Genomic DNA, 23624 nt, shown 5'->3' with positions numbered 1-23624 from the left:
TTGTAGATAGAATTTCACAATGGAGAATGTTACTAGGTATGCCAAATCGCTTTAAATTTTGACACAGTATAGCCTGTGTGTATACATATAAACTAGTTTTTGTTTGAGTCAAAAATACCAAATAGTTTTGATTTTATAAGCATTCAAAGTTTCGAAAAATATCGAGTCCCGCTAACAGCCGCGTGAGCGGCTGTGACGTCATACTACATTACCGCGCCGCGCCGGCCGCGTCCCGCTTAGTATTAAGTCGCCCATCGTTATTGTTTGCGTAGTATTTTGTTGTGTTTTCGTCCGCTTATGTATAAAATAACTTATATTATATTAATCGTATTATATTAATCAAATAGTAAATACTATTCGATTAATAAAATGGATAAAGGATTTGAAAAAGGGCAATCGGATAATCTACCTAAAATAAATAGAATAATGGTTGCGAATTATTTGTGAAACAAATAGAGGTTTTGCTGCCTCCGAAATCCTACTTAATATTATAAATGTAAAAGTTTGTGAAAATGTACATATGTATGTATGTATGTATGTATGTACGTATGTGTGTATGTACGTACGTATGTATGTATATATGCATGTATGTACGTATGTGTGTATGTATGTATGTATGTATGTACTTATGTATGTACGTATGTATGTACATAAGTATGTAAGTATGTATGGATGTTTGTTACTTTTTTTATCCCGGAGTTCCCGAAGGATCGGGATTTACGCGGGAACGGTTACCATGCGGACGAAATCGCGGGCGGCTTCTAGTATATTATACGTATAAGTAATATGTTAGATATTTACGATCACTGCATATTATAATGAAACAATTTTTAACCGAAATAATCGCGTACTTATTGATTTTACATTTTTCCTGCCACAGTAAAATCAATAAACTCGGGATCAATCCGGTTAGAAATTGTTTCATTATAAGATGAAGTTATTTATTATTACTTATGTACTTACCTACATAAAATTAAATTACATTTAGGCGCAACATATGATTTCCTAGTATTTAAATTGGACATTTTTAAAAGTATTTAGGAATAATTTCAACGCACCGAGCGCGCGACCGCAAGCGGACTGTGTGATCCGGACTGAGCAAGTGTAGAGTGACGTCACACCGTCACCGAGAGCTAGCGTCGTGCGGTTACAACTAGTTTTACTTATAAATCGAAAACTAATTGACGTATCGAAGTAATTCTTTCACCAGTATTTTTTATTTTTAAACGAGAATATGGAGTGCTAAAAATCTAAATTAGGTAACATTCTCCATTCTTCGTTTTTATACTCAAAATAAGAGTTAATATTCAGGAACACATGATAATCTCAATAAATTATTTATGAAAATCCCATATGCCACCACGAATAACCAATTATACGGAGTTTACATATTCGCGTAGAGATAGGAAGAGTTTGGGCACTAGAGTTTTAACGTTTTATAACTTTTTCATGTTAAAACTGTTAATATTTGTGGTTGTATAGAGAAGATTGAAGATGACTACGTCTTCTGAAGACGTTTTGCTCAGCGTGGCCCACGTGAGGTACAAGAAGGGTGATGGAACTTTGTATGTTATGAACCAAAGGTTAGCATGGATGTTGGAAAATAGAGATACTGTGGCTGTTTCACACAAATACGCTGATATTAAAAGTAAGTATTTTTCCTTTAGAACCGTAACTCTCTTCATAACTTACACAAATGGAAACACTTTCAACATATTCATTAAAAATCTTCCGCAGCAATAGAAAAAGCAATCTTATTCTTAATCCATGCTTCGATGTCTGAACTTACATCATTAAATGGTGTTGCTGTCTATAAACCATTGCTTTTTAATCATACCTCAGTGTCATTCATCTTAGTCTAAAGTTTTTTTTTTTTATGCGAGCAGTTTCTGCACTTAGAATGTGCACTAGCAGTAGTAGGTTTTATTACAAATTAATTGCTTGCAAGAGTCTGTAATAGACTATTTGAATGGCTTGATACAAACTAAGAACAAAGGAACCTTATTATTATGTTTTATCAAGTGATTTTGGTAGGTAATTCCCAATACACACTGTTCACTCAATTTCTTTATGAAGACTAGTGTGATAGATTTTTAGAATATGAGATATAATGCCCTTATAAGTAGAAAGGGTAGGCCTGTAAAAATAAACTTTTACCCCTAAACTAAACAATTTAATTTATTTAAGTGCTATTAGTATTTTGGCAAATATAGTTCTATAAAAAAATTTAATACTAGATTTTTTTTATTTATAAACAGCTATAGTTTTTTTCAATACTTATTGACATATAATGAGTAAAGAAACTGGTTTGTCTGAACCTCTTGTTTGTTATTTCTTAATATTTGGTGAAAGGTTGAACTCATAAAACTAGTTTCATTTCACTTTTTATAGAAAAACAATGCTATGTTGCATACTGATATTTTTTTTTCTTTAAAAAAATTATGATCATAGTTAATGTAAAAAAAGAAACAATTTGATAGATATTTCTTTATTAATTGTCACATATTTAAGATCCATCACATATTTAAGAATATTTCGAACATCATATATGACCAAAATTTTAGGTGACCTATAATGGTGACTGGTCTTCTACAGATTCCCACTTTCAGTAGTTGCTTGCTGCCTGTATTCTGTTAGGAATGTCATCATAGGTATCTAGTATTAAGTTCCATTATACTTAAACATAACTGAATGTGTTTTAAATCACATATTGTACAGTAAAATCTGCTTATCTATGTCAATATAAGATTATCATTATACTAATAAAGGTGCACTGTGCATAGTATTCACTTTGTTCTCAAACACAGTTTCTTAGAGTAAACAAAAACAGACCATAAGTACATAACTTAAGGTTTATTTTATATTTTATTGCAATATTGATATAAATAACCGCCTTTTGAATGCTATGATATTAGCCACCTTTCTTATTGATTTTATGAATGTATTATGATAACTGTTAGAGTAGCAGCCATTACTTCAGTTTTACATTAGTTATTTACAATGTAAATATTGCATATGGTTGTGCAATGCCCCTGTAAACAAAGTTGGTGTCTAGGTAATACTGTACCAGATAGTACATTTTCTGTGATTATCAGGATTGGGAACACAAAAGTAAATTATTTATAATAAAAACAATAAATACATATACATTTATAGCAAACAACCAGATCATGTATTTTTAAAATTTCGGCATTTTGATATAATAAACAAAATATTCTAATATTCATAGAGCCCATTCATATGACAAGTGCTCAACCCCCATGTTTGCAACTGTGATTATTTTATACAGGCCGTACATGCTAACATGCATTAGCCTGAATAAATTGTAAATGCACCTTTTGAAAAGACGTTTTCAACATTTATCATGCATATGGGCTCATTTTTTAAAGTGATAGAGTAGATATTCTAATACACCTTTTTATTTATTCCAGCACAAAAAATATCTCCAGCGGGTAAACCAAAGATCCAGCTGCAAGTGGTGCTGCACGATGGTACATGTTCTACGTTTCACTTCGTTAACCCCGGTGGAGCGGAGGCTCAGTCTAAGGACCGGGATCAAGTCAAGTTGCTCCTCCAAGACCTACTGCCCAAATTTAAGAGACAGATTGATGGAGAGCTGGAAATGAAATCCAAGTAATTTTTTTTCTGTGTTCTGTAATAGGATTTTGTAGTTCTTCTTCTTCATCGTATGGTTAGTGGTCAACCTAGTCTCAAAGTTGTTCAAGCCGCCCGAAGGCCTTTGACGTGGCTTAACGACTGTTATCGTAGTAGATAACAACCGGGACCGACTTTTTACGTGTCCTCCGAAGCACGGAAACCAGTTCAAATACCACTATGCGGTCACCCATCTATGGTATGACCGCGCCAAAGGTAGCTTAACCCACAGATCGTTTACCGACCGGTGAGCGCAACTGGCTATGGGCGCCTCATTATTTTGTAGTAGTACTGTGGTTTATCCAATTGCTAAATCAAGGTCAGGGGTTCGATTCCAGGTCGGAATATGCTATTTTACTACTATTGTAGTAATAGTCTGGAATTTGGTAATGTGGCTGGTACCTATATGGCAATAAGCTAAAGCTCAATAGATTAATTCTCTTAACCTTTATGTGGTCTATAAACCAAGTATACATCAGAAAATATTGTTTGCTTTCTATAAAAACAGCATTTTTTTGGCTAAATCTCACATGTATTCTGCAATTACTATAGTCTATCTGCCATTTGTAGGAATGTAGAGAGATTAAACTAGCATTTATTTACTACTAAAGTAAACAAAACCCAGGAATATTTACAAAACCGTTTTGTTATTGTGCCAAATCCAGAAAGACATGAGAATATCTAAACTGTGAACTGAGGCTATTTATAGATGGAATGAAATAACCTTTACTGACATTGTAAGAGAAAAAATGTAAAACAAATATGTTTATTTTACATGGAAATGTATGGATGTTTATAAACTGTGAAACTCTCATTTAATTTATGAAAAACTAGTAGACTCATCAGGTTATGCTTGTGTGTAATTTTTTTATAATATTTTTCTCAGGTTTTGAGCAACAAAAATCCTTTGTTTCTTACTTTATGAAACTCATTAAAATCCTAAATACAGTACAAATGTTGTTTGAGATTTATTATGTAATCTCAAAAGCAATTAAAAAGTTTCATTTGATTCTTCAGCCTTTCTTCATTCTTCATTGAAGCTTACATAAAACATTTGACAAAAGCCCTACTTTGTAGGACTTCAAGAAGTAAAAACAATTTACAAAAGAATGAAAAAGCAAACCTTCTATTGTTATTTAACACTAGCCGATCCGCGCAACTTCGCTTGCGTCACATAAGAGAGAATGGGTCATAATTTTCCCCGTTTTTGTAACATTTTTCGTTGCTACTCCGCTCTAAATGGCCGTAGCGTGATGTTATATAGTCTAAAGCCTTCTTCGATAAATGGACTATCTAATACTAAAATATTTTATTCAAATCGGACCAGTAGTTCTCGAGATAAGCGCGTTCAAACAAACAAACTCTTCAGCTTTATAATATTAGTATAGATTGACTGTTGATTTCTTTTCTTCCTCAGGTTATTATCCCTACATCCAACACTGAAACATTTGTATGAAGACCTGGTGATATCAAAGGTGATCAACAGTGAAGAATACTGGAATACACCAACACTGAAACATTATACTGAATCTAATAATATTAAGCAAGAAGCTGGTATGTTATTTAAATTGTCTTTTATTACGAAATTATAAAGATTTTTCAAATAAAAACAATTGTAATGTCGTTAACGTGTTGTTATTCTAGTGCAACAACACAGTAATCGGTTAATTTTTAACCAAATCTTTTTTTTTACCCTCGAAAATACAACATACTTCCTAATCTTTCAGGTGTGTCCGGAGCTTTCCTAGCCGACATTCAACCTCAGACGGACGGGTGCAACGGCCTCAAATACAACCTAACACAAGACATTATAGACGCCATATTTAAAACGTACCCAGCTGTTAGAAAGAAACACGTAGACTATGTTCCCAATAAAATGACAGAAGCGGAATTTTGGACCAAGTTTTTTCAATCTCATTATTTCCATAGGTAAGTTTAATTTTACTGTCGCTAAAAATTGCAGCTTTTTGGCTACAAGTAGAGGTTAAGTAATATAACGTTGCTTCATTCTTTGATAACTACATTTTTTTGGCTTTAAGTAATCCCTTGACGAATCTTTTATTGAAGACTGGTTACCGAAAACGATAATATTATTAAAAAAATAACTACATACATTATGTAGCTAACTTACCATATGTCAGTAAGGCTAAAAGGTTGATAATGATAACTAATTGTTATTTTATTTTCAGAGATCGCATAGCCTCATCATCTAGTAAAGACTTGTTCGGTGAATGTGCCAAAATGGACGACCAAGCGATCGCGTCGGCTATGAAACACACCACCTTAGATCTCACTGTAAGTATCATTTTACAATTACCTTTACAATAGTGTTGTGTACTGTTATATCCGAAATTAGTTAATAAGTTTTGCTGTGCAAGCAATACATAATTATTATAAAAGCATCACCGCCACGCGGCCAGTAGTCAGTTGTTGTTAGCAGTTAGCATCACTCAGTAATTCCATTAACATCTCCCGGGTGCAACGGTTTGAGTTCGTGTAGTAGTGTAATTTTGGGTCTCTTAATAAATATATTTCGGGTTTTAATAAATAGTTTTTTTTAAAAACTCGCTAAGGACTTCGCGCAAAACATTTGGTGTCAGAAGTGGGATGCTGTTGGCTTTCTGGACCCGTGTTCAGACCACAGCATTCGGACAGTTCTTAGTGAGTGTGTACTAGCAGCGCAAGGTCGACGGTAAGCCTCAGCTCTTGCAGCGTGAGCCCGCATCACGTCAGATCGACGATAAGTCTCCGCCCCACGCAGCGTGAGCCCGCATCAGACACGCAAGTACACCCCTTAGCCGACTGTCAGCCTCCGCTTTGTAGCGTGAGCCAGCGCTAGCCCGTCAACCAAATTCTAGTCTTGACCTTGACTAGACTGCAGTCGACCTTCAGCCTCCGCTAGTAAGCGTGAGCCGGCGCCGCAGCAATCGAGACCAATTACCTACGTCTTCAATCTGAATTTTTTATACTCAAATTCTACTGAGCCTATAAAACCCTCTGGGTGTAGAGCAGCTCCGTGTTGTCAACGTCTTCAACTGTTGCCAGTTCCCATGATGCAGCTAACTCACCTGATCCTCTTCGCCTTCATCTGGAACACGAAATCATCATCAACGTAAGTCTTAACTTTCTGTGTTGTGTGTGCAGTGAAATTTTGTGATAAAAGTATTCGAAATAATTTGTGCATCGTTCTGCAACCCTGAAAAGAAAATCTTATTATAAGACTTTATTTTAAATTAGCCGTGTAACAACAAATAATCTGTATATCTAAATCTTATAATCTAATTATTATATTAGAAATTTATATCTACTAAATCTCAAGGTTATCTAAACATATACCTATTATTATTATTGTTGATTATCAATGACGGATTCCGAACTTTCAGTAAAATCTGAAAAGGAAAATAAAAATCCTACAAAAATGTCCAATGCTATAACTCTTAATTTCCTTACCAAATTTATTAAACCATATGATGGTAAAAGGGAAACGCTCCCCGCTTTTCTTACAAACTGTGACAATGCCATTTCACTTGCCTCCGTTGAACAACAAACTATCTTATGTAAATTTATTATTTCCCAATTGGAAGGTAAGGCACAAGTAGCATGTTCTTTAAAAACTTTTAGTAAGTGGTCAGAACTCAAGGATTTCTTAAAACAGAACTTTAGTGAGAAGAAACATTCATCACATCTTTTGTCCGACTTACAAAATTGCAAACAAAACTTGCCGTCGGAGACAGTCACGCAATTTTCCTTGAGAATAGAATCATGTCTTACGCGGTTGTTAGCAGATGTGCATTTCTCATGTGATAAAAAGGACGAATTAGTCGGTAGAGTCGCCGGTATTGAAGATTTAGCACTCAATACCTTCCTTATGGGTCTAAATCCGAGTTTTTCGCATATAGTTCGATGTCGTAACCCTAAAACGCTAAACGAGGCGGTCACACATGCTATTGAAGAAGAAAAATTATTTAACGCTACCAAACTCTCTTCTAAATCACCGAAGACATGTTCGACGTGTAACAAACAAGGTCACTTGTCTTCAGAATGCTATCGAAATAAGAACAAAAATGTAAAATCTTATAATACAAATTTTTCTAATTCAAATCTTTCAAATCAAAATCGTTTTCCCATGCAAATTCAATCGTCACAAATTCCTAATAATTTCCCACGTAAAAGTTGCGCATATTGCAAAAGACCCGGTCATTTGATAACCGAGTGTCGCAAGCGGCAGTACAATAATCAACACCGTAATAATACTCATGCACAGAGTAGTGATGTACATAGAGGCAACGCAAATGTAAATTTTTGCCATACGAATGATACGGCCATGAACCATTCAAGCGTTAATGAAACATTAATTCCCGAACCTTTAAACTAAATCGGATTCCGAATGCGTGTCGATCGGAATCCATAGGATTCAAAAATGACACAATTATTTCTAAATCTTATACAAAATCATATGATAATCCTAAATCTTTTACTAAATCGTATGATAATCCTAAATCTTATACTAAATCGTATGATAATCCTAAATCTTATACTAAATCGTATGATAATCCTAAATCTTATACAAAATCATATGATAATCCTAAATCTTATACTAAATCGTATGATAATCCTAAATCTTATACAAAATCATATGATAATCCTAAATCTTTTACTAAATCGTATGATAATCCTAAATCTTATACTAAATCGTATGATAATCCTAAATCTTATACTAAATCGTATGATAATCCTAAATCTTATACAAAATCATATGATAATCCTAAATCTTATACTAAATCTTATAATGATACTAAATCTTATACTACATCTTATGATTATCTTAAATCCTATACTAAATCTTACGATAATTCTAAATCTTATGATAATACTAAATCTTATGATAAATCTAAATCTTATAATAACTCTCTTAAGTACTACACAAACGACTTACCTTGTAAGGAAAATGATGATAATTCAGCAGGCAAACTTACCTCTTTTCCGTCGGATGATTTGTCCCAGTCCTTAAAATGTCCCAAATCTTATCAAAATAATATACCAGTTTACGAAACGAGTTCGTTTAATAAAAAGGTAACACTTCCGCATGTTTTCTTATTAACTAAGCATACTAACCGGTCACTCGTTCTACTAATCGACACCGGATCTAGCGTTTCTTTAGTAAAAGAAGAAAGTCTTTATCAAAAACCTAATCTATCTCCAGAAATAGTGAGACTTAAAGGAATCAATGATAGCGGTACATATTGCCAAACATTAGGTACTTTTCAAATGCAATTCTATTTATCTTCAGACGTGTTTTCTTATAAGTTTCATGTTGTTAATAATGTTCATCTTGAATATGATGGCATAATCGGTACTGATTGTCTAGGTTATCTTAAAGCTGTCATAGATTATGATAAGCAATGTTTAATAATGCAAAATCATACTTTACCTTTACGTTTCAAACTGCCAATTTATAAAATCCCTGCTCGTTCCGAAGCTGTAATCGAATGTGGAGTGTCAAACAGTGCAGATGAGTTACCTCTTCTTAAAGAAGCCTTAGTTCTTGATCATAAAATATCTGAAGGAGTATATGTCGCGAATTGTGTTGTCACCTTAAAGCCAAATCGTAGAGTAAATGTTTCAATTCTAAATACAACTGAATCTGAAATTGAAGTTAATAATTATTCCGTTAATCTCACACCTGTGGATAATAGCCTCACAGAGTGTCTGCCAATTTCAAATACCGAAACTGTAAATAAAACTTCTCCTTCTCTTACTGATAGACAAAATCTAGTTCTAAATCAAATACGAACCTCTCACTTAAATCCTGAAGAAAAAGCAGCTTTGTTAGACTGTTGTTCTCAATTCACAGATATTTTCCATCTCGAAGGTGAACCCCTCACCTATACAAGCACTATCGATCATTCTATAAATACGGGAAATGCCGCTCCAATTCACGTAAAATCTTACCGCTTCCCGGAATGCCACAAGGAAGAAGTGGACAATCAAATAACTAAAATGCTGAAACAAAATATCATACGCCCCTCTCAATCACCATGGAGTGCCCCTGTATGGGTGGTCCCAAAGAAGGCAGATGCCTCAGGTAAACGTAAATGGCGTATCGTCATAGATTATCGTCGTCTTAATGATGTCACGGTGTCCGAAATTTATCCTATACCTCTGATAACAGATATTCTTGACCAATTAGGGCATTCTAAATATTTTACAACCTTAGACCTTGTAAGTGGATTTCACCAAATTTTATTAAATCCTGCTGACGCAGCAAAAACAGGATTCACAATTGTTGGCACAAATGAAACATCTGGTCACTATGAGTTCAACAGAATGCCTTTTGGGCTTAAAAATGCCCCTAGCACCTTTCAGCGTCTTATGAATACAGTACTATCTGGTCTTCAAGGATTACACTGTTACGTCTACTTAGATGATTGCATTTTGTACTCTCCAGATCTTCCTAGTCACCTCGATAAGCTAAAATTTGTCCTTGAAAGATTTCGGCAACATAATTTAAAACTACAACCAGACAAGTGCGAGTTCTTACGCCGAGAAGTGACTTATCTCGGTCACGTAATCACTGATAAAGGTGTCTCGCCTAATCCCGACAAAATAAAAGCCATCGAAGGTCTTCCATCTCCCAAAAACGCCAAGGATATAAAATCATTTCTAGGCTTAGTCGGATACTACCGCAGATTTATCGAAAACTTTTCAAAGATTACTAAACCTCTTACTTCTCTTTTAAAGAAGGACGTTAATTTCCATTGGACGCAAGAACAAGAACTTGCTTTCCAAACGTTAAAAAATAAATTAGTCTCAGCACCTTTGTTACAATATCCTGATTATTCAAAGCCATTCATTCTTACCACTGACGCATCTAATTATGCCATTGGAGCCATTCTTTCCCAAGGTGAAATCGGCAAGGATAAACCGATAGCCTATGCGTCAAGGACCTTGAACAAAGCAGAAGGAAACTATTCCACAACGGAAAAAGAACTTCTAGCTATTCTTTTCGGTGTGAAAACGTTCCGCCCCTATTTATATGGCTACCAATTCAAAATCGTTACGGATCACAGACCTTTAGTTTGGTTGTTCAATGTCAAAGATCCAGGTAGTCGTCTTATACGATGGCGACTTAAACTAGAGGAATATAATTACGAAATCGTCTATAAACAAGGTAGACTAAATTCTAATGTCGATACTTTATCTAGATATCCCGTAAACGCCTTAACTTCTAACTCAAATTTAAATAAATCAACTTATGAACAATACTTCAAAAAGCAATTTTTAAAAACCGCATCAAACAACGATACTGTCATAGAAGAGCATAGTCAATCCCTTCATTTAGCCAAACAAAAATGTATAGCATGCCCGATGTCTCTGGACCTTGATTACTCTATGCCACATTGTGAGCAGTTGTTATCACTTGTAGAAAATGCTGACGAGTTACGCGCTCGTGAACGTGAACTTGAAACCGTTCACACTGTAGATTCTAATAATAGAACGCTTTATTTTCTTTATACTAAAATACATCATTACGACGAAACAAGTTATAAAATAATATATAAATTACTTATGGAATTACGGAACAAAATTATTTCTAACGAAAATTATGAAAGAGAATTAGCTATATCCGATTTTTCAGAGCCTTTTACAAAATTAGTGTATGTTAAAATTTATAATATGATATCGTATATTTTCCATGGCACTCAAATTAAAGTGCATATCTATAAAAATAAAATCATATATCCTACTCCCGCTGAGGTCCCGAATATTTTAAAAGAAAATCATGGTACCACTATTGCTGGTCACCCAGGCGTAAAAAGGATGTACAATAGGATAAAAGCATCCTATTACTGGAAATCTATGCGTTCAGATATTGAACGATTTGTAAAAGATTGTAGGCTATGTCAAATAAACAAACCTATGCGCTCTTCAAACAAAGCACCAATGGTCATTACCTCCTCCAGTACCAAACCGTTTGAGAGATTAGCTCTCGACATTGTCGGTACTCTGCCCGAAGCTGGCCTTCAAAAATTCAGGTATATACTAACGCTTCAGGACGATTTGACCAAGTTTTCTTCCGCTTATCCTATGATAACATGTTCGACTGACGAAGTAGCACGAAATCTAATTCATTTCTTTTCTCTATTCGGTTTTCCAAAAATGATTCTTACTGATCAAGGTACCTGTTTTACCTCCGATCTCTTCAAACAATTAACAGAAATTCTTAAAATTAAAAATCTATTTTCAACCCCGTATCACCCTCAAACTAATGGCGCTCTAGAAAGGAGCCACGCCACTCTCAAGGAGTATCTAAAGTCGTTCGTAAACGAAAATCACGACGACTGGCATTGCTATTTAGCGACTGCCATCTTGTCCTATAATACAACGCCTCATTGTACAACAGAATATACTCCCTTTGAGTTATTATTTGGCCACAAACCTTCCATACCCAGTAGTTTATATGAATCAAATGATAGCACTACCTATCACGACTATATTCGCGCCTTACAATACAGGATGCGTTTTGCTCGCGAAAGGGCCTTAGAAAATATAACTAAAAGTAAAGAAGCATCAAAGAAATATTATGATACAAATTCCTCATCTAAAACTTACAAAGTCGGCGATATGGTCTATTTAAAACATCATCATAGGTTAAGGAAAGCCTTATCTCCAATTTGGAAAGGTCCCTATAAAATAGTAAAAATTCATGGTAAAAACAATGTTTCTTTAAGCATAAATAGAAAACATGTCAAATATCATGTTAACGAAATTAAACCAGCGTGATTTGCCATTGTTACAGATTGGTTTTGGCTGACCCCATCGAATATATCTCTCATAGTCCGGGTATATACTTTGACCCGTCATCAATTGCATATTTTTACAACGACTTCTGGAATGTGATTACTCACGTCGAAGTCGCCCCTATCAAACCTTATTTAGATAAAATCCAAAAATCTATTTTAAGTGTATCTGCTTTCTGTGAAAAAGCAAAGAATTTAGCTATAATTTCGTTAGATTGTAAAAATGCGATTGACCCTTTAGAAATATTAATTAATGCTAATTTTCTTAAGTATAACTCTTTATCTCACCTTATCTCCGAAAGATTCAATGATCGTTCTAAAAGGTCACTCGAATTAGGTGGCGAAATATTAAAGTTCTTTTTCGGTACTCTAGACGCAGATGACGCTAGAAAATACGATGAAGCTATTACATCTTGTCAAGAAAATGAAAATCAAATATTTTCCCTCATGAAGGACAACATACACGTCGTTCAGTCCACCATCAATAACTTTAATATTTCCATACACAAATTAAATGAAAATGAAATTAAATTAGATAAGCAAATACAAAAACTTAATTACATATTTACTGAAAATCATAAAACAAATACTAATTTAATGAATATTGAGAAAATTAATTCCCTATTTAATGTCTTAGAAGGATCATTATTGTCAATCTCTAATATTCTTGATACAATTTTAAATTCTATTTTATTTGCAAAGGCAAATATTTTACACCCCTATGTCCTATCTCCTACAAAATTATATAACGAACTTTCAAATAGTAAACAATTTAAATCGAATGTTGAATTTCCTGTTACCTTATCTTTACAAAATATACATAATATTATAGATCTGTCACAATTAATTGCGTATTATTATAATAATAAGATTATGTTTGTAATCCAAATTCCTCTGATTAACCCTATGAGGTTCAATGTGTACAAAAACCTACCGTTACCTACTCCTCAAGAAGGTAATAACTTTTTAACATATGTATTGATTCACCCATCTAAACTCTATATAGCAATAACTGATGATAGATTAAACTACGCAATGTTAGATGATATAACTAGTTGTAAGAGTGTCAATACAAATTATATGATATGTCCTTTACCTTCTATTCTGTCAACGATCAATAATCCTTCCTGTGAGTCAAAACTGTTAACGGAAGTAACCTTGTCACTTCCTGATATTTGTCACAATAAGCTTATTTATGGTAACATTAATATTTGGCAAAAACTAAATAATGGAAAATACATATTTGTCCAATCCAAACCTAATAAGTTAACATTAAAATGTAATCATAATATTAAAGATTATTCTCTGCAAGGCACTGGCCTGTTATCTTTGGAAAATGATTGTATTGCGTATTTCCAAACCTTGCAATTCTATCCATCACATACTTATAAAAGAATTTTACCGAGTCAATTGTCAATCAATTATGACATAACAGAAGATGATTGTTGCAAATTTAATATACTAAATGACAGTTTACACGAAATTTCTCCTATTTCATTGACAAACATAGATTTAGAATCATTTAAATTAGCTTCGCATAAATTAGACAGTTTAGAAAACCAGATAAATAATGTAAAGAATCAATCTCACATTATTAAATATGGTCATTACTATTCAACATTAACTTATGTAATAGTTGGTATAATTGTCATTTACTCACTATATAAATTATATAAAAAATGTTTTGCTAAATGCATTAACCCATCCTGTTGTATACAGATATATAACCATTGTTATAATGATAGTAAAAGTAGTAATGAAACTTCAATAAATCACTCTATGGAATTAACTAATGTATCCGAAAACTCTGAAGGATTTGACAGAAGGTCAATTCAAAGCTTACCTGAAATTGAAATAAATAAAATGAATAAGAATGTAAAATTTAGACCTTTTGAAAAATCTAATCGCAACCTAAGCATTTATTAGGTAACTACTTATAATTACTATCTCTAATCTATATTCTAGAAGTAAAATTTACTTTTCTATTTTGTTTCATGATTTATCTTAAGTTTCATTATATAAAGTGATCTTTTATATATATCACTATGATTTTAATATAAAACTAATGTTTTCTATTTCTTAGTAATAACTTTAATGTTTATATGATTGTAAAACTCAAGCTCTTGCACGCTGTTTAGTTTTTAAAACTTCGCGTTCTTCTTATTTAAGATGAAGCTCCGTTTTCAAGGGGGGACGTGTTATATCCGAAATTAGTTAATAAGTTTTGCTGTGCAAGCAATACATAATTATTATAAAAGCATCACCGCCACGCGGCCAGTAGTCAGTTGTTGTTAGCAGTTAGCATCACTCAGTAATTCCATTAACATCTCCCGGGTGCAACGGTTTGAGTTCGTGTAGTAGTGTAATTTTGGGTCTCTTAATAAATATATTTCGGGTTTTAATAAATAGTTTTTTTTAAAAACTCGCTAAGGACTTCGCGCAAAACAGTACGAAACGTATACGTTGGGATATACGCAAAAATGTAACGTATGTATACGCATACATACGTTTCATTTTTGCGTATACGGTACTTTGTAGTCCCGTATACGTTACAGTGTTATGTATATAACACGTTACGTTCGTTTAGCTGCGTATACACTATACCGTTATGCCATATCGTTATTCAGCGGGTTGCAATATCGCATATACGAAACTGTATATAAAGAGACCCAATCATGAATAAACCTACTTAAGGCAATGACTAAAAGCATTTTTAAAAAACCTAAATAACTCGTGTTGTTTAAAAAGTTTTTTTTAATGCTGTTCAGTTAGCTGCCGAGTTTTATTTCAATATGGACTAGAATTTAAAAAAAATCTTATTAACAATTTTTTAATAATAATTATCTCATCATCTTGTCCTAAGGTCGACCTCCCTCAATTCACGGAGCCAATACCTCTTCTGCCGTCGGAAGACGATGCGCCTCCTGAAAAAGAGAGGGGAGACAACGCCTCTATACATAGGAACATGATCAAGCGGTTCAACCAACACTCTATAATGGTTTGTATATTAGCAGATATTTTATAACAAAATCATAAAAAATATTGTTTCAGTGTTATTTAACATTTATTCTAAACATGAATGGTAGCAGTTGTTATAAAATGACAATGACACTGTCTGTCTGTACGTAATTAATGCGCGCATCTGGTAGCATTCAAGCATCAATTTGTTTTATAATGAAATGAGTTCGCTGTTAAAGGATTTATATTCAAAATGGGAAGTTTTTCAGAATACGATTTCTTAAAAATGTCATATGAAAGGCCTGATTCGATTTCAGTTTATATGAATATGAATAGGTTGATACTTTTAATGGGGTCGGAAGTAAGTTGGTTTTATCTAGACTTTATTGTTGCCGTTAAAAAAGTTCGCTTCTTACCATTTTTTCACTTTCAGGTGCTCAAAGCTAGTCATAAAACAAATTCTAGTAATAATAACAATAACAGTAGTAGTAAAACGACGAATAACAACAAAGTTGTTGAGAACGGAGTTAAAGACACCAATGGGGTCAGTGAGAAGAGACCTGTAGAAGATTCTAGCAGTTCAGAACCACCGGTCAAGAAGAAAAGAATATTAGAGAAGATTCATTACGAAGATCTAGAAGATAAGAATACTAATGAGGATGCGCAGGAGTTGAAATTATCTAAAGTAAGTTGGTTCGATTATTGATAATGTAGGACTAGTTATTAGAAAAATCATTCCATTAATATGAAAAATTAAAGTTATTTCACAATACGGTAATAAATGTTGGCATGAAAGAAATTCCTCAAAATTGTATTAACGTAAAAAGTTGCAAGTGACTGTAAATAAGACTAATAGCTATGTATACGTCATATTTGCCAAAGGTGTATGTATAAACGTATTCCAACGGTCACGTGTACGTCGTATGTGTTTACTGTTTATACACATATGTATGTAATTTAAAAGTTACAATCATTATAATTGTTTCTTAAAGCCTGAGCCCAGCAGTGAGATAATAAATGGTTAATTGATAAATGTTCTCATTTCAACAGATAGAACGATATCTACTAGGACCGTCGTCGCAGACGCATCATACACACACACAAACGAATAATCCACCACCTTTATCGGCGCTGGCGTCAATATGTCAAGTAAGTTTAATTGCAAATAAATACATAACACCATTTTTATAATTGCATGTTTTTTTATATCCTAATGTACGACGTTAATTAAACTGTAGTTGTAACTGTATTCACACTATTCACTGATAGGTCTGTAGGTATAAAAAATCACTCTGTTATTTATTCAATAGAGACGATGCGTTGCAAATCATGCTGATATGAAAGTGATTCACATTTCTGCGAGTTCTTAGTTTGATGAAGATAAAACTTTTAAGCCTGCTTTCTTCATACGCTGACATACGTCAGTCAAGCGTACGAATATTCACAATGTTCTATGAGACACCGGCGATGCCGTGCATTACAGAGTTTGCTATGTAACAAGCAACCGCAACTTGCAACTGAGGCCCTACTATAATCAACGAAAACGAATATTCGCTGAAATTTCGTTTGTTCTTATCACTATTCTATTCGTTTTTACGAACCAGTAGTAGGCCAGCTGTTTCAGCGTCGTAAGAAAGGAAATCTTAAAAAACTGTAAGTTAGTATATAAATGTGTGTTCTTCTAAGGCGTGGTCGAGCGGGCAGCAGTGCCAGCGGCCCGTGCGGGTGAGCGCGGGCGCGGCCGTGGGCGCGCTGGGCGAGCTCAGCCCCGGCGGCGCGCTCATGCGACACCACCACGCCGCCTCCATGGCTCGTGAGTACTGTATACCTATACTATAATAAATTTAACCCATTAATGTCCCACTGCTGGGCAAGGGTCTCCTCCCGTAATGAGGGAGGGGTTAGGGCTTGAGTCCACCACGCTGGCCAAGTGCGGGTTGGGGACTTTGCATGCCTTCAATAAATGTATTAAACAAATTTTAGGCATGCAAGGTTTCCTCACGATGTTTTCCTTCACCGTTGGAGCATGTGATAATTATTTCTAATACACACATAACTTCGAAAAGTCATCGGTGTGTTGCGACCACTCGCGTGGGAGGTGTCAACTTATACCACTCGGCTATCACTGCTCTTATACTAAATACTAAATCATTCAAAATTCAATCTTACTCTAAACCTTCTAAAATTCAAGTAATCGAATCTGCAAAACGTTACACTTAGCAACAAAAGCTTAAAAGACACGCAGCGGGCAGTAATGCGGTGTCCTTTTTGAGCGTGTAGCTTGGCTAACGGACGTCCAAGCAATGAATACTTTTGCTTAAAATACGCTAGTATTGTACGGCAACTTGAACTATAGCCACTCGGCCGCTGTTCTTCGGTATATGCTAGAGACGCTGATTAAGTTTGAATTCAAAATTTGTCTTTAGTGATGGAAAAGCACCTCTCTCATTTTCAACAACTCCTTATAAAATGTGTATTTTTCTCCAGAACTAATCCCAGTGGACGTGAAATCCGAATTGCACCGTATCTACCTGTCTGGCGGGGAGCTGTTGAGAGAGTTGTGGCGGTGCTTCCCTCAGCCGGGCGCTAACACAGAGGCGGAGGACACCGCCGCTAGGGCAGAGAAGTTCTATGAGGCGCTGCTGAGGTTTAGAAATGTTAAGTTAAGACCTTTTGAGGTGAGTTGGCCGAGAGCTTAACGGTCACCTGTTTGGATGCTATTTTTATTTTATTTTATTTGGGAAATAAACAATTGTACATTATATGTTATACAGTGTGTGTCTATGTACTAGTTTTGACCATGTGCAGATTTTTTAAACCATCTATTATACAACAAAATGCTTTCTAGCCTTATTTTCTTAGAAAATAACCCATATCGACTCCATTTCTACAAAAACCGTCATTCTTTTTCAGGAAAAAATGCTCCGCGATCTAACGCCGCTAGCGACATCTCTGACGCGGCATATGAACCAGATGATCGACACGGCGTGCGCTAAATACGCGGTGTGGCAACAGAGACAGGCCAAACTGCGGTAGTAGTAAGTTTATAAAGTGCCGTCAGCGGAATATTCTAAAATAAATATATATAAACTTTAAGGGTTTAATTTCTGCTACGCTGAATCGGTCGCCCCCACTGTTGCATGGTACTCACGACGGCTTTCCTGTGCAGAGTCTTATAGAACAACGTGTTTATTTGTGCGCTTGACCGACGTCAGCGTTGAAGAAAAGCTAGCCTTACCGGATATTTTTGTAAAAAACATAGCTTACGTCCTAAGCGATGATATAAGCTATTGTGCTATCAAGATTCATCTTAATTAGTTGAGCATTTTAACCGTGAAAGCGTGACAACAAAACTTAATGGGTTTCTTTTTTATATTGGTTTTCATTCTATGCAGATGTTTTACAAAATTAACTGCACAAAAATACTGCCATGAAATTAAGCACAAATAAAATTTATACAAATTATTATCACTGTTACCTTATTATATCATGCAGTAGATGGTTAAATAATAATATATGGGATTAAAAGAAACAATATCTTAATACAAAATATTAAGGTTCATTTTACTGCTTCACATAAGGCCATTCTTCATACATACTTTTTCTCTTCAGGCGTATTTTGAACATGTATACGTGCACGTATACGCATTTAAAATACGCCCGTATTACGAAATAGTTAAATACAAAAACTCGAATCTAAACGCTTTATTATTATTAAAAGCAATAGTTAGATAATAATTTATTAGGGACTGTGATACAAACGTAGATAGAGCACATTCTTTGGTTATAATAATAATCACTCATATAGCATGAAAACGTTTATCATTTTCTGTGTTATAAATTTCAATAGCACCCCGAAAACGTATTTAGTAAAGGGTAATTAGATTCATTATTTGGCTTGGCAAGCAATTTGGGTCCATTCCAGATCTGTTTAATTTTCATTGGTCTTGGTATAACTCAAGAATTAGTTTTTGCTGGCTTGTTCAATGAGGTATCCACATAAATTGCTTACTATTGAAATTACATTTTAGTTTGCAATGATCTATGGTCAACTGGAAGCGCCCGGTTCGGCCAGTCTATGGCGATTGACCGGTTAGTTCCCAGTCTTTTCTAGGAGAAACTTAGCTGCTTTTACCAACATTAGTCAATTTAATCAACCATTAGCAAGAAATTTGTCCTGTTTAAAGTTGTCTTAATCCTTTAGTGACGTACAAAATGTTTTGCAATCGAATGTTACTGTGTTACAAATAGATATACTACAAAAGTGTTCATTGAATATTTTTCATTTGATATAAAATATAAATGTTCTGCTGACGGCACGTATTTTGTATAAAGCGACCAAGTTGTCAATATAAATGAATTTGTTGATGTGATGTGGAAATGAATGTATGTTTGTTAGTATTCTTGATCTATGTTTCCTGGAAAATGTGGATATCCCTTCCTATAAATATGTTTTAAGTGTTTTTTGGGACTTTTTTTCTAAGGAGGATTTTGAATTTTGATTTCTGTAGCTAATCATATCGTTGTTACAATTGACAGTAGAAGCAAGTAAGTCGGCCTACTGTCATGGCGTCACTTGTTAGTTCTAGTAGCTGCCAATAGATGGCGTTGGTTACTTTCAAATAGCGATTATATTTCTTTCAAGTTCTCCTTAAAATAAAAGTCCTTAAAACATTTTCAACTGATAATATTTTACTTACATTATATTTCTATTAAAATATACTCCCAAACAATCCTAAACAAAACTGCCTTAACGATAGTTATATCAATAAAATAAGACTGAATTTTATACACATTTCTTATTAGTTTCACTGTTCACTTCCTTTCCCGTCACATCAATATACAAAATGTAAATATGCCTGTCTGTTTGTATATTTAAAAAGCTGGTTTTGTAGTTGACGCTTGGAATTCGCGCGGATGGTAAGCGAAGCAGTGGTGACTATTATAACTTGTTATTGTTAGACGCGCATCATAATAAAAGAGATTTTGAGGCAACGAAAAATACAAAATAGTTTCTTATTTGTGAAAGTGTTAGTTAGGGTGTAGATTAAAACATAATTGGATACGCACAGAGTCTTGCAACCTATCAAGGGCTAAAAAATAAAATGGTGAACTTCTTTAACAAATCTTGTATTTGTTCAATTTATAAAAAGCTTATCTAGAATTTATATTAGCTCATATCTGGCAATTCTAAATTATCCATAAATTTTTGCTTCGACTTACCAATCGCGCGGCTACTAGCGTAGCTATGAAATTAGTCAATCTGTGAATACCGAATATCATTTTTAGATTTGTAAATTGCAACTGCTTATCGACGGTTGGACAAATGACGATTGACCATTGAAGATACTTGAATTTAATAAAAAGGAGTTAGAAAAATACTTCGATTTGTTCGTAACGATCTATAATTAACAAAGACTATATTTTCATTATTTTTCATTAACAGCCGGTCATGCGTCTAATCGTCCGTGAGTAGGAAGCCTTATAGTGTACGTAATAAATAATTTAAAAAGAAAATAAATGCATTTTGATGAACCAAATCTAACTGAACGGATAGTACTAATTAATTATATTTTGTCACTGCATATCAAAGTGCTTCGCGTTGGTTAATACACATAATAAGAGCTAAGAAACTGCATCAATTTTGAAATACCCTCTCTCATATAAAACTGTTTTTCTACCGTTTAAACTTTAGTAGTCAAATGCAATATCTCAAATAATTTCAATACTTTTTGACCGAACGGGATACCATAGTTTTTCTATAATTTACTTTAAATACAGACAATTTTGGTGCAGTTTTAAAGCTTATAATATATAGCGTTTTCTGAAATATTGTTAGATGTCAACATTAGTCAAGTATTTGCCAGTGCACACTCTTTAGTGTTTAAAAACACACGGAAAATCAACTTTTTTCATAATATTTTTCAATTACATATTCAAACATTACATACAATTAAGAAAGAATCAGAATAACAAAAAAAAATAAGAACCTAACCATATTAACATTACAGATTACAAAAATCTACAGTTTTAACTGTATTTTTTAGAACTGCACAACGCAAGTAGTTTACCTACCTTCTGTTGACGGCTAACATTATTCGCTGTTATAGCAACAAATACTCTTCAATGTTTCAACTGAGTAGATAATAAAATATCATTCATTAAAATGGCGACAATAATCGCATTCTAGTGTAAGTTGGAAAGTCCAAAATTTTCTCGTTACCATTATTGGTTGGTTTAGTGTTTAGTTGTCGAAATTTTTATATTTTAAGTATTAGGGATGGCGTGATCGCCTTATGATTAGATTTGTTTTTTTTTCTCTTGTTTTTAATACACATTTTGATACAAAATAAAAGTTTCTCGGCCACACTGGCAACTTTTATGTGTTTTTATCCATGGCAATACCATGTTCAAGGTCAGTGACAGGTCGTTGTCTATGTTTATTGTGACGTCATAGTGCAAGTGTCAGTCTAGATTATTAATTTATGGTAATAATTTAAGATGGCTTTATTAACTTATATTTAGTGCAGCAATAATATTTTAATTGACTTTTATTTTGTGTCAAAATGTAATTCGAAATTGTTTCTTTTTGGTTTTTAAATTACTGTGTAGATCTCTCTAAGGCACTTGTCCCACCGCCGACGATGAACGAGTAACGAGTGCGTAGTTGTTTAATGACAGCTGGTTGCTCTCTCGGCGTGTATTCTAATCATGGAAGAATTAGTACTAACTGGAAGGATCAACATTTTCAAGATACAAACTATCCTTTGTGTGCATCAAGAGTAATAAATAATGTAGGTATAATACTACTTTTGATTGTTTTTATACCAAAATTATGTGAAACAACAACATTATGAAACAACAATTACCGAATTTAAATTCAGTAATAATTTTAAAATTACCACCATAAGTTACAAACATTATACAGTGGCAACTGTTAGAGAGGGACAAAGGCTCTAAAAGTAAGTCTCGCTCGAGACCGTTTTTCGAACAGACATTAAAACTAAACAAAAGTAAACTTTATTAACGAGCAGTAAAGTATGAATTTATTTGATATATTTTTCTTAGTGATTCTTCCAGTCATTTTTATTATTCCGTGGTTCTAATCGTTGGGCGAGTCCATTTTTGACAGCTTGTCGCTTAGCAACAAAACTAGTAAAGCGGCAGTGTCATCAACTATTAGTATATGCATCTCTTTTATTTACACGGAATTTTATATCTATTGTACGTTTCTTGAGCGAGAAAATAGTCGATAGTTAATCGTTTACTCGCTGTTGGTGGGACAACTGCCTAAGATAAGCCCGTTTGTTATAAATATTGTAAGAAATTAACATTATTAATGTAGTTTATGTTTTGTAAGTATAAAAACAATGTTTATATACAAATGGGTACAATAAATGTTCCTGAAGCAATATTCTAATCTAAATGTTTATTTTTATAATCATTTCTTGATACGTAACGAAAAATCTTGGGGTAATAGTGCACAATATTTTTAAAGTTAGGGTCGTCTTCGTCTTAAGGTAAAAGGTGAACTACAGAAAATGATGTAAATATTCTTTGAATGGGAAAAGCTTAGTTCCAGGAGTCCTGAAAGATAAATATTTCGACCATTTTTGTATAAAGAATTATAAAAAATAGTTTCATAACGATGTTGTTCCTCTTTGAATTATTTACTTTTAGTCACATTATTTTACGTTCAAAAGATAGAATGCTACTCTTTAAAAATATTGTGTACTATCACATAAGGTTAACTTATGATTAAAAAATAATAAAAAGTCGTGCTTTTTAATACGAGTGCACAGTTACGGATTATAATTTCTTTTATGTCTAGTTCGTCAGTTAATTTAAATACAAAAATATCATTCAGTATTACCGTCGTTTTATTTTGGTTATATAATCCTTGATTGCATATTATTATTAAGATACACTCTCATCTCACAAGGGTGAGCCATAGAAGAAAATTTCACAAGGTTCAAAACGGGCATTTTGCAGAAACCGAGAATTATTTACATTGAATTTGAATAAAGTTAATCACATTGTTTTTTAATAAAATTACTTCAGAGGACTGAAGACTTGACAAGTCCAGCCAGCAACTCAGTGAGTATTATTCTGTAAGTACACATTGCAAAACAAACTTTAAACTTCGTATCATTTTATTTCATATATTCACCCATCGTTCTACAGCCGTCCTAGATTAGGAGTTGACGTAAT

At 33.7% G+C, this 23624-nt stretch overlaps 1 protein-coding gene across 3 annotated transcripts; it reads left to right on the top strand.

Annotated features, from left to right (window-relative positions):
• The first annotated feature begins 18 nt into the window (after window positions 1–18).
• Window positions 19–23282, top strand: Tfb1 (transcription factor B1). 3 transcript variants are annotated; one of them, XM_076128916.1, is made up of 12 exons: window positions 19–36; window positions 1483–1648; window positions 3432–3633; window positions 5072–5208; window positions 5382–5583; window positions 5844–5949; window positions 15319–15453; window positions 15847–16098; window positions 16464–16562; window positions 17100–17226; window positions 17901–18091; window positions 18327–23282. In XM_076128916.1, the coding sequence occupies exons 2-12, from the start codon at window positions 1495–1497 to the stop codon at window positions 18447–18449; spliced, it is 1728 nt and encodes a 575-aa protein (XP_075985031.1). In that variant the 5' UTR covers window positions 19–36; window positions 1483–1494; the 3' UTR covers window positions 18450–23282. The 3 variants fall into 3 exon arrangements, with proteins under 3 accessions (XP_075985031.1, XP_075985029.1, XP_075985028.1); XM_076128914.1 differs by lacking the exon at window positions 19–36 and adding an exon at window positions 389–1259; XM_076128913.1 differs by lacking the exon at window positions 19–36 and having other exon boundaries at window positions 389–1648.
• Window positions 23283–23624: the final 342 nt, after the last annotated feature.

Source organism: Anticarsia gemmatalis, chromosome 21, assembly GCF_050436995.1.
Source record: "Anticarsia gemmatalis isolate Benzon Research Colony breed Stoneville strain chromosome 21, ilAntGemm2 primary, whole genome shotgun sequence".
Lineage (NCBI taxonomy): Eukaryota > Metazoa > Arthropoda > Insecta > Lepidoptera > Erebidae > Anticarsia > Anticarsia gemmatalis.
This window is presented reverse-complemented; position numbering and strand designations above follow the sequence as displayed.